Below are 11,743 nucleotides of genomic sequence, written 5' to 3' on the forward strand. Positions count from 1 at the left end.
CGGGAGGGCCGTGCCACCGACATGGAGGGGCTCTACCATCAGACCAACAAGTGCGTGAGGTGACGGGGGGCTGTAATGGACCGACCCTCCGAGGTCCTGCGAGAAGTCCGGGGTCGGGCTGGGCCGTAGCGGTCTGCCTAAGGGTGTGCGGGGAAGAGTTTGAGGGGGGGACGCCGTGCCTGCGGCCCAGCGCGCCCTCAGCGCCCTTTAAAAACTTGTCTCTCATACAAATTTTCATCTTCCACCCTGAAGCCTCGCCGTGAGGACTGTGTTTCAGCCACGAAAGGAGGCAAAAGCCTGTCCTCCCGGCTGAGCGTGTGTCTGTCCGGAGTCACAGCTTGCCGTTAGCCACGTCAGTCGAAAGCAAGCAAAGCCTGTTCACCTCGGGATTTTAAAGCACAGGATTACAAATAGTACATGAAAACAAGGGTTTCTGTTTTACCAATTGTGCATATACTAGTACAGTAGGGTTTTTATGGCAGTGGGGTTTCATGACTGCTAGCAGACAGACGGCATGTAAACGGCTTCAAGAAATATGTGAGTCCTTGGTGATACGTTTCACAGGTAACACTGATCTGCTGAGATAGAAGTTGTAGGAAAATTGCAAAATAAAGGAAAAAATACTGTAGCTGTGTGTGATATGGAGTAGCTTGTGGGAAAGAACCAAAGTAGACAGTTAATGAAATATTTCAACTTCCAGTGACAATAATTTTCTTGATTGAGCTGTGTTGAAGGACATAGTCTGGTAAGTAGGAGACTTTCATTAAATAATGGTATAGAGTGACCTTGTAGGGAAGAGCAGGAAATCGTGCTGTTGACTTAGAAATGCATACCCATAATAGTAACTGTTACTGATAAAGGGAATAATCTTGTTTTGTTTCTGTTTCCGCATTGCCTTGTCCTGTGATCACAGAACGGTTTGGGTTGGGAGGGACCTTAAAGCCCACCCAGCCCCCCACCCCTGTCATGAGCAGGGACACCTTCCAATAGACCAGGTTGCTCCAAGCCTCATCCAGCCTGGCCTTGACCACTTCCAGGGATGGGGCATCCACAGCTTCTCTGCGCATTGTAGTCACTGAGCTGTGTTTTTATCATAGTTTCTTGTCAGTCTGTGGATACTCAGAATTTTTAAACTTTTTTCCCACCTTTTCCCCATACTTACTGTATTTTCTGTCATGGGAAGAGTCGTAGTGAGCATGAAGTATTTGAAGTATTTTTTCTTGATTCAGTTGCACATGATCTGATTTGGCTCCTACACGTGGGTTTCTAAACAGGTTTTTTAAGAGCATTTTAAGAGCAGCTGTCTGGGGTATCCTAGAGAACCTGACTGAAAATAAAACTATAGAAGGACTGTGGGTTGCAAGATACTGGATACTGAATTGGTTCTGTAGTTAATTCCAAGTAATACAGTACTTATAATCAGTTAGCAGCACAGTGTCGTGATTTGGAAGGTAGCCCTGATAGTTATTTAAAAAACATATAATAACTGCAGAATAAATATTTGATTATTCTCTAAGGTAACCTGGTTTCAGAGGTCTGGCTTCATAAACATTAGTGCTGTAGTTATCAAATGGTATATACACTAGAAAAAAACCACTAATGTGACTAAAATTATGATTTCTTTAATATCCTTTGAAAAAGGTCGTGATATTTTTGTACCTTTTAAAGTCCATTTCTTAGAGTCTGAATCCCAGCTACTGTGAGATTGTTCACACCAAGTAAGGCCAAAGGTCCGTCTGTCCCAGTACATGTTCAGCATCGTCTAACCGCAGATTTCTGGGACAGACAGTAAGAAATGGGCAAACATACGTGATACTTTCAATGAATATTGTCCCAACCTCCCAGAAATTTGAGGCTCAGGGCTTCTTGAAACAGAGGAATTTACACCACCATCAGTGTTTGGGGTTTTGGGTTGGTTTTCTTTTTTTGTTTGCCACTGTTTGTACAGCATTGGGAGTTCCTTCTCTTCAGTTCTAAGCTATCTTTTAATTTCATTTGATGCCTCTCTAATTTATGTGTTTTAACAGACAGTGGAAGGTCATTCCTTACCTTCTCCTGTGCCATTTATGCTCTAGGACATCTCCCTGTTATCATCTCCAGTCCAGATAGAACTTTCTTGCATAAAAGTTGCTCTGTAGTTTTCATAATCTTTGCTGTCCTTCTCTGACCCTCTGCCAGTGCTTCTATTTTCTTTTTGAGAAGGGAGGGACAAACCCCATGTTTCGCGTTGAAGGTGTGTAGTACCCAGTTATGCAGTGACATAAAGGTATGGTGTCTCATCAGCACTCTTCACTTTAGTGGTGTATATAGGTAGTATTTCACTACAGATCTATTATTAAGGTCTTCTCCCAGTCAGATCTTCCCTCCTCCACGCTCATCACTTGGGAGTTGTGTCATCCTAAAATATTGTCTCCACAGATGTCTTGGAGTAGGTAGATCTTAATGGCTTTTGGCCCCAGTTCAGGTTATAAATACAAAAAGGAAGCTAGAGCTTGATGGGAAATCTTTGAAGACAAAACAGCCCTGTCACCTTGATTTTTGTTTTTAAACCAAAAGTTATTTAGTAGATGCCTATTAACTGGAAAGCACAGCTTTCTACTTACTGAAGAATTGGGTTGTATTTTTGTGTTCAGAGGTGGACTGTTTGCACTGAATACCATGTAGCCTATCCATATTCTATTCTAAAAAAGTACTGTTAAGTAAAAGAAGCTGAAAATTGCGGTACTGAAGAATGATTTGATTTTATAGCTGCTATGACTTCCATTAATTTACTCTTGTCTTTTGATAGGCAAGTCCATGAGGTCCAGTCGTACATGGGGCACTTGGAGACTTCAGATAAAGAGTCAGTACACTGTAAGTAATCAGTGAGAAAAGTCCACTATGGTACTGGTTTGATTTAGCTTGCATTGTTCACCTTGTATGCTTTATCATTGTATTTACAGTCATTATTGGAACAGATTTGGCTCTTCAGTCATTGTGATCAACTGGTGAGATGCATCACCAATTTGGGATGTATTGAAATTATTTTACTATTTGACTTCAATAAGGTGATGGTTTGTATGAAGCACAGAGTAGAAAAGACAGAACAAGAATTTACTTCAAATCATCTTCCCATTGTAATTCTTTAATTGACGAGTAGTGCTTATGGTGGATGCTTCTACAATGTCTTGATATGTGAATGCCAGATATTTTTTGGTGATGTTAGATTTTGGAACTCATTGTCAGGGTATGCTGTGGAGGCCTTCAGCATAAACAGGTTAAACCCCCCTGTATTGATGCATTCATGGAGGTAAAATGAACACGTTGATGTGGACAGAACTACAAATTCAGGACATCACCAGTCGAGTTTGTTAGAAGCTCAAAAAGCTGAGAAATGTGATTGTATATGTGTTCTGTTATTTTGCTGTTCCTTAAGAGTCCTCTAATTGGCAGTCTTCTCCAAAAGATGCTTAGTCCCATTTCTGGGGAAAATGCCGTGATTTGGTGTGCAGGAATTTAAGCAGGAGGATTCTAATGGTTCCTGCTTGCATCAGAGTCAGAACCTCTAATTCCAGCTCTTATGAGAAATACGTAGAACAGCTAGGTCTGAAATTGCGTCAGTAAATTTGGACTATAACCCTGTGCTAATAAAATGACTAATAAAATGCTATGATACGTTGTGGCAAGACTTTTCATCCCAGTGCAGAGTTGGCAAATGTGTTTTGGACCTGTGTTTGAAGCTTTAATTCCTGTATGAGTAATTACTAGTGGGCCTCATCAGGAACTTCTGAAGTGAAAGGACACTGCATTGATGGGATACATTTATGCACATGTTGACTGACTTCTGTTGCCCCAAATATATTTGTGAATCATGACTTTGCTGTAGAAAGGGCTGGGATAACTTTCCTATTAACAATATTGACTTGTCTTCTGGTTCTGTGTTTTGAGGTGGTTGCACTACTCCTAGTGCAGTGCCAGACTTCCCGGACTGCTGTTCACTGGATGTGATTTTGGAACCTCTTGAAAATTAGTGTAATTTGCCATCTTGCCTCTGCTACTTGAGACCATTTCAAGAGATACCATCTTATGTAGTCAATTAAAGAACATACTGTATATATATATATGTATATATATAAAGATACAGATATGTGCTCTAGATATTAGTGTGTATTTCCAAATTTATGGGAAAAAGGCTTCTCTTTTGGCTGAAAAGCAGGAATAGGAGCCAGGAAATCAAACTTTCTCTTGCGGCTTTCGTTTTCTAGCTTTAGGCAAGTAATCCCTTCTAGCTCAGGAAAGCGTAAGACAACCAAGATAGTAATTCTGTTGTTTGGACTAGCAAAGCTGATGTAATGGTCTGCTCTCCTGACTGCTTTTCTGTTAAGTTTAATTGTACTAAATGATGGAGAGATGAAATAGAACAATTTGATTGATTTGTGTCTATGTATGTGAGTTGGTTACTCTTTGGTTGTGTGAGATCAAAGGGCAAAGAGAAGGGGTTGTTATGTGCTGTTTGCTTTTCTGGTTTCTGCTGAATGGATTTTCTGGAAAGCCCTGAGACACTGTGGAGTAGTTAGCAGTTGGTTAATAATGCTTTTCTGTATATGTCTTTAAATGCAAACTAAGAACAAATGGGGTCTGTAGGATTTAGGCATAACAGGTCTGACCATGACAGTCTGAGACTTCAGGACTGTCCTCATGGCTGCACAGACGTGATGGTGCTTCTGTTCTCTGATAACCCATCTGTGGACGTGCTGGAGGGTGCATACCTTCAGCCTTACTGCTCACCTTCTTTAAACAAAGGAATGATGTCATATGATTAATAGTGCTTCTGTCTTTCAGTCTTCTTTACGTTGTGAAACGCTGGATTGCAACATGGTTAGAAAATGAGGAAGGAGGTTGTGGCTTGTGGCGAGTTTTGCTGTACAATGACTACAGTAATGGAAAGCATACAACCCCTTTTTTCCCCAGTTATATCAGTTTCACACCTCACTGAAGTCCAAGTATACAAGTTTGTGTTGTGTACTGTTGCCCCTCTGCTGTTTCTACACAGATGATCAGGAGCATTTGCAAGGTGGTTGATTACAGAGTCAATTACTTTGAGGTTTTGTTTTCCCACATGCAAGGACTTCTCAGCCCTGTTTTGCCCAGGGCAGAGCTGAGCCCAGTTTCTGAGCTGTTTGTCTGATTTGCCAGTTCCTGTCAACTCTGAATCCTTCCCGTGCTCTGTTAATCTCTCCTGCTGTAGGTATGGGTGACATATATTAATTCTGTGTTAATAGTTTTCAGAAGTTTAAATTGCCGTTGTGAGAATCATCTTGTATGAACAAATCCTGCGGACAGAACAGGAAGGGGCTGCAGGGGGGAATGTGGCAGATTTAAATCCTAATACATGGAGCTGACAGGGGAAGGGGCCCAGATATCTTGAAAGAGCTGGGCTTTCCTAGCCCTCTTCTCGGAGGAGGAGTGGAAGGCAAGAGTCTTAAATTATTAGTTGAAGAAATGGCTTTTTGTGATATGTATAGCTCTCACCTGATTTTTTTTTTCATCCAGTAAGGATTTGCATCTGTCAGGTTTTAAATACTGGTTTGAATACTTTTGAGTTTTTACCTTCACTCAGATTGCAGTTCTTTAATTCAAATGCAATCACATTTTTTTTCCTTGCAGTAGTAGAAAATGAGATTCAGGCAAGAATAGACAATATATTCAGCAACTTGGAACGTCTGGAAATCCTGTCCAACAAAGAACCTCCCAATAAGCGGCAGAATGCTAAACTGTAAGTTCACCTTCTTTGCTGTGTTAGTGTAGTGTAGTCTTTGTAATTATTTTCATTAAATTCATTGAAGCCCTTTGCCTTCTGATTTGAGTGGAACCTTTGCACTTTGTGTAACTTATCTCCGTGCTCTACAGTAGCAAAATTGAGACACAGGGACAAAATCACTTTCCTGTACTTAACCAGACTGGTGATGGGGCTGGATTCCTGGTCCTGTTCTGAGATGAGCAGAAAATGGAACTCAGGGCTTGAAAAAGTCTCTACTTTATACGGCATTTGCTTTTAATGGCATTGCTGGAGGTAAGGAGTAAGATTACTTCAGTTGGTATAATTTTCTCTGGACCATTTTCCTAGCTGTTGATGACTAAAATAAGGAGATTTCTAAAGTTAGCACAGTTTGAGCTGGAGGTTGGACCAGAGACCTCAGGACTTTATGTTCTAATTTATTCTGTGACTCTATTATCAACACGTAGTCCCAGAATGCCTTTGTAGATACTAGGCATGTAGTATCTACAAATACCATGTCACCTGTATTATAGAGGGCAGTATCTGAAGTAGTCGTCTTTCTTGGTACTAATCAGACATTCAGCCAGAGACAAGGGAGTTCTGGACAGTATTTGTTTTAGACTAGTGGCGATGTCTCCTGTATTGCTCACTGACTTGTAAGCTCCTTTTAATAAAACCGAAAATTTAAAAACATTCTGCTAATTAATGAAACTTGGAAGCTTAATCTTTTATGTTAACTTTTCAAATCCTGGCATCTTTCCAAATCTGTGTTAAATGAGGAATATATGTAAACTCCTGAAGAGACCAGTCATGGGATAGGATGTCCAAGACAGCTCAAGAATTCTGCTTCACATTTTCATTAGTCTTCAGTTAAATTATTGCCTGTTTAGCAGAAAAAATGAGACACAGAAGTTCTGAGTCTGGAATATAGGCCTAACATTGAATGTCCTTTATCTTCTAAATAAGTAGAACCTGTCATTCTTTATTATTTGTCACTGATAATTTATTGTTTTTATAAAAACCAGCAGAAAAGGATGCTATTTGTATCCCTGGGAATGTTTTCCTGTTGTTGATCCCTTCTAGCCGAGTTGACCAACTGAAGTACGATGTTCAGCATCTGCAGACAGCTCTGAGGAACTTCCAACATCGCCGTTACATCCGGGAGCAGCAGGAGCGACAGCGAGAAGAATTGCTTGCACGTACATTCACTACTAATGTAAATAGTCTTTATTTTAGATCTCTGTATTCTAGATGCTGTAGTCTTTCAGAGAAGTTTCAGGAAAGATGTAGGCATGACTCTTAGGTTGGTGCTGTGAGATATAAATGGAATAAAGATATGTAAGAGTAATAATACATGTTGAAAAGTGCAAATGTCATGAGGAAAATTTGGTTTATTAAGATGCAGTAGTAAGAGTCTCCAGAAACTGCTGCTTCTGTCTTATTCAGTGCAGTTCTACCTCAGTTGATGTAGCAGTGTCCAAAGGGTGAGTGAGGTAGGTACCGAAGTATACTTGGTTTTGTGCCAAATGTCTTCGTCAAATCCTAGGATTTGGAAAATGTCAGGCTTTTATACACCCTGTTGTCAGTAGAGGTTAGCAAGCTTTAATTTGTTCAAATGCAAATCACACAGCTGGGGAAAATCCCCTTGCTTTTCACTTCTAAATGATTCAAATATTTTTGATGTCAGGAATGTGTTTCCACCTGTTCTTGTTAGTTTTTAGTTTTTCCATTGTGAGGAATTTTGCTCTGAATAACGTAGGTGTGCTTTCAGATTTCGCTTTTCTCTATCTCAAAAGTTAGTCCTTTTTTTGTTGTTGTTGTTTCGTTTTGCTTGGAGTTTTTTGGTGTGGGGTTTTGTGGTTTGGTTTGGGTTTTTTTTGTTAAAGCATATGACCTACCATTCATTTTCTGTGTTATTCTTGAGATTTGGGAAGTTCGATGCACTTCTCAAAGCCCGACAAAAAGATGACATCTAGCATTCTGTCGGCTATTCCAAAATTATAAACAAAGACTTGAACACTGAAATAATTTGGAACCTGATTTGTTTTTAAAACAACATGGTGTTCCTCTGCAAGTATGGAGAAGTTTTCGTATAGGCAAACGTATTGTTCAGAAATAAGACGTGTTAGTGGAAAAGTTTTGAAGAGTAGTAGCAGCCTTGCAAATACAAAATAAATGGTGAATTGTTTTTTTCTCCTTTAGACATTGAAAGGTGTCTCAGGATGGGAAAAAAAAGCCTGCTTATTTTCTATGTCTTTTAATGTGTTACAAAAATGTGACTTAAGGTACAATAACCCTTTAATAGGGCAACGATGATTTATGTGTTGGTTATTGGCCTATCTGTTTGGTTAGAAGTCTATACTATATAGTAACTTATTCTGTTAAAATAGAAATGCCAGCTCAGCATGGAAGCATCCTGAGCGAGTCACAAGCTTTCTAAAGTTACGTATATTACAGTAGCAGTGTTCTGAACATTTTGCTTAATTTGAAGATAAATATAATCCTTATTTTTAAAGCCTGTCTTGCCCCATTCTGGAGAAAACCACTAACAGCAAATGAAAGATACCATGCCATCTAGTCTCCCTGTGCAGAGGGTCAAAAATCTGCTCTGATATTTTCTTGCTGCATTGTGGTGTATAAAAAAACCCCTACAAGCTCCTTGTATAGGAAATGGAGTCCCTGCTGATTTGAAGTTTAATAAATTATCTGAAATAATAGCCATTCAGGTGCAAACCCAAGTGCTTCTGCAACAAGATACTAGTTTTAACCTTAGTGCTTTATTAACATTTGATCAAAGTGATGCGTGTGCTGTCATGGCTTGGCTTCTTCATCCAGTAACTTTGACCCTGCAACTTCTAACAGCTCTGTCCTTGATTTGTGGTTCTTCTACAGTTAGCAGAACACCCGACTAGGCAGTACATCATCGAACACTGGATCATACATGTCGTTCCCATATTGACTTTGTTTTTTCACAGTAATGACCCGATCTACTCAGAGCAAGTTTGGTATTGTTACATACATGTAACCTACAGCTGTCAGTCAGGTGCAGGGTATTAACCATTTTCTGCCCTAAATAGGAATTCTGCATTTCAGTAGTTCTTGTTCTGACTACATGGAAGCAGGTAAGACACACTAAGTGTCCACACTTAGCTCTCACCAATGCCACGATTCATGTTCAGAAAACAGTGAGGGAGTGATGAGCTATTATCTTGACTCTCTCAATGCAGTGGTGTCTAGAGAAGATTAAACTGGAGGCCTTTGAAAGACAAAGTGATCACCTCTGACCTCTGTGCAATCTAGATTACTAGTGATTACTAGTTCCTAGTGGAGCGAATACATCTTTTCTGGACAAGTTATTTTTTTTAATTTTTATTTTTAGATAAGGCCTTGGGTGTTGACTCAGACCTTCAGGGAACTAGGTTCATGTCTGTTTGCCCTCACTATCAGAAATCTGCACCATGCTGTAAATTCATAGAATCTCCCAGACACTGTTTTGCAGGCCTTTTGTCACTTAGAAATGGGATATTAAATCTTTCAGAAGTCTTTCACTTGCAGTCATCAAAGGAGTCCTTGTGTTAGGACTGACCTTCTGTTAGTTTTGATGTTTGTTCTCTTGTAACACCCTTTCCTACATATATCATAAACTGAGTTTATACAAAAATCTCCGCTTTTAATCTGACTTTTTAGCCTTTGAGATAATTTTTATCCTTTACAATTGAACAGCTGATCAACTTTGCTCGTCATCTTGCTTCCTGTAGCCTTCTCTAAGTTACTTATTTCACTCAAATATTAATGTTGTATTTAATAGCCTTACAAAAAGTTTAAAACATAATCCTTCAAGACCTGTCAGATTTTTGCCACATTTTTTTCTGCATGTTCTTTATTGGATCTAACTATGTACAGGCAGTGTGCGTGAGCAGGCAAGGTAACCAAGACCCTGCATTTTCCCCACAGGACTCTGACACCACCATACCGATCGACGAAACATTACAGTTTAATGAATCCCTCCAGAATGCCCATCGTGGCATGGATGATCTTATTGGCAGTGGGACCAACATCCTTCAGGGGCTGAGGGACCAGAGAGTGACTTTAAAGGTGGGGGCATCATTTTTTACCAAAAGACCCCACATTTTTCTGCATTTGTCATGACCAGGCTAAGTAAAATAAATACATAAGTTTGTTTCAGTACACTGCTGCAGGTTGAGAATGTGGCAAATGTACAAACTCCATTTTAACTGAACCTGACAGCTTTACATTTGATCATCTTATCAGGAACACCATTAAGCTCGTTTTGTGGCTGGGCAGCCTAGCAGTCTTCACTTCAGTAATCTGAAGTGCTGAATGTTGCAGGTTTTTTGTTTGCTTGGGGTTTCTTTTGTTCAAATTAAGAATGGGAAGTACTGGCTAGCTCCAGATAGATGTTGATTCAGGTGAACATCACTCAGAGTAACCACCAAGCTGGCATGAAGTGCTTGTGTTTAAGGTCAGTCATAATACTACTTTTCAGGTCTAATGCACCTCAACAATATATCCTTCCCTGAATACTGTTAATGACAGCTGTTTTTCTTCATGTTTCTTAATAACAAATATTTGTCTTTTCTGTTTACAAGGGTGTTAAATTTTGAGCTGATAGCTCAGAGATACAAAAAGCTTTTTAGTAAGTCCTGGAGGGAAGCTGGATCTCTGAAAAATGGGGGGAAATTCCTCTCAGTTGTATTCATCTTCTGATGAGGGTAGCTGTTGTCTATTTTGTGATACTGCTTTTCTGGGGGGAGGAGGGGTGTGTGTATATGTATCTACTAGAGGATTTAGGCATTTTTAATTGCTAATGTCAATCCCTAAATTTGGTCAGGTCAGTCACACCTGAAGCTCCATGGAATGTACAGACTGCGTGGTTATAAAGGCACTCGCCAGCTTACTTAGACAGAGATGGACAGCAGAGGGGAATGGGTTTCACCCTTAGGCTGCACAGGCATCTTGTTGGAGCAACTTCATGTACTTATGGCTCTCATTTTCTAGGAGTTACAGAGCTGGGTGTCTTCACAGGGCAGAGTTGCTAGGTGCTTATTTTAATCCTAATGTCCTGTTGCAGCTCACAAGCCAGGTACTTCCTATCCTCAGCACAGAGGTCCGGGCTACCCGGTATGCCCAAAGCACTGAGCAGGACCACACAAGGGTACAATGGCAGACAGCAGTTGTGTAACTCCTTTCCTACTCCGTAGTCTGGTGATCAGTCTCTGCACCCCCAGATGTTCCATGGATGCACTAAAGCATCCAAGAGCAGAGCTCTTTCCTCTCTGAGATGAAGGTTAGCTTCTTGGTTAAGGTTACTTGTTCTGTGACCTAGTGAATATTTTAGAGTTTTTAGACAAAAGTCAGTCGATAGAAGAAATTTGAGTAAGAATATAGCTACTTAGTGTGGCAATTAAGTGTTCATTCAAAGGTATGTTGTAACTGAGTAGTCTAGTTAGATGACCAGTGGGTAGAAGGAGGGGTTCTGCTACCATCTCATGAAGAAAAGGGTGGAAGGACTAGTTATTAGTGCCAGGAGAGGATTCAGGGTTGTGAATGCTTTTTGGAAAAAGTACCTTTTTGAAGTTTTATATGCTTTAGGAGATTATTTAGGAGATTTGTCCTCTGCATTCAGCACTGGGTCTCTTTGATGGCTGAGCACATTGGCTTGGGGCATCCAGTTATTAAAGTGCACAACTGTACATGTGCTTCTGTCTTGCTGAATGGCGGGATTCCAAGTAAAACCACAAACTACAGCTTTATATATTAAGATTAATATGCTTTACTATATATATATATGATAGTAACAATCAAAAAGAAAAGCAGAATAACAGTGCACCAGTTAAAAAGGAAAGATAAGCAGCATAGTGATGCACGAGTTCATTACTGTAAAGCAAGACAGTGATTAAGAAAAGGATACATCATCAATTACCACCTCAAAACCATCAACTGGATTCACAGTTCAGTTGGGAA

General features: G+C 40.0%; 1 protein-coding gene across 1 annotated transcript; it reads left to right on the forward strand.

The window, feature by feature from the left end:
* The first annotated feature begins 21 nt into the window (after nucleotides 1-21).
* Nucleotides 22-9,907, forward strand: GOSR2 (golgi SNAP receptor complex member 2). The gene is made up of 5 exons (XM_010156649.1): nucleotides 22-50; nucleotides 2,789-2,853; nucleotides 5,647-5,755; nucleotides 6,842-6,974; nucleotides 9,713-9,907. The coding sequence occupies exons 1-5, from the start codon at nucleotides 22-24 to the stop codon at nucleotides 9,905-9,907; spliced, it is 531 nt and encodes a 176-aa protein (XP_010154951.1).
* The last annotated feature ends 1,836 nt before the right edge of the window (nucleotides 9,908-11,743 follow it).

The sequence above is a fragment of the Eurypyga helias genome, unplaced genomic scaffold (genome assembly GCF_000690775.1).
Source record: "Eurypyga helias isolate BGI_N326 unplaced genomic scaffold, ASM69077v1 scaffold20358, whole genome shotgun sequence".
Classification (NCBI taxonomy): Eukaryota; Metazoa; Chordata; class Aves; order Eurypygiformes; family Eurypygidae; genus Eurypyga; species Eurypyga helias.

Excerpts from the sequence above, each read along its gene's own strand:
- GOSR2 (XM_010156649.1), top strand. The coding sequence starts at position 22 with ATGGAGGGGCTCTACCATCAGACCAACAA. Across the intron at positions 2,854-5,646 it reads AGATAAAGAGTCAGTACACT|TAGTAGAAAATGAGATTCAG; the intron begins GTAAGTAATCAG and ends TTTTCCTTGCAG. Across the intron at positions 5,756-6,841 it reads AAGCGGCAGAATGCTAAACT|CCGAGTTGACCAACTGAAGT; the intron begins GTAAGTTCACCT and ends GATCCCTTCTAG.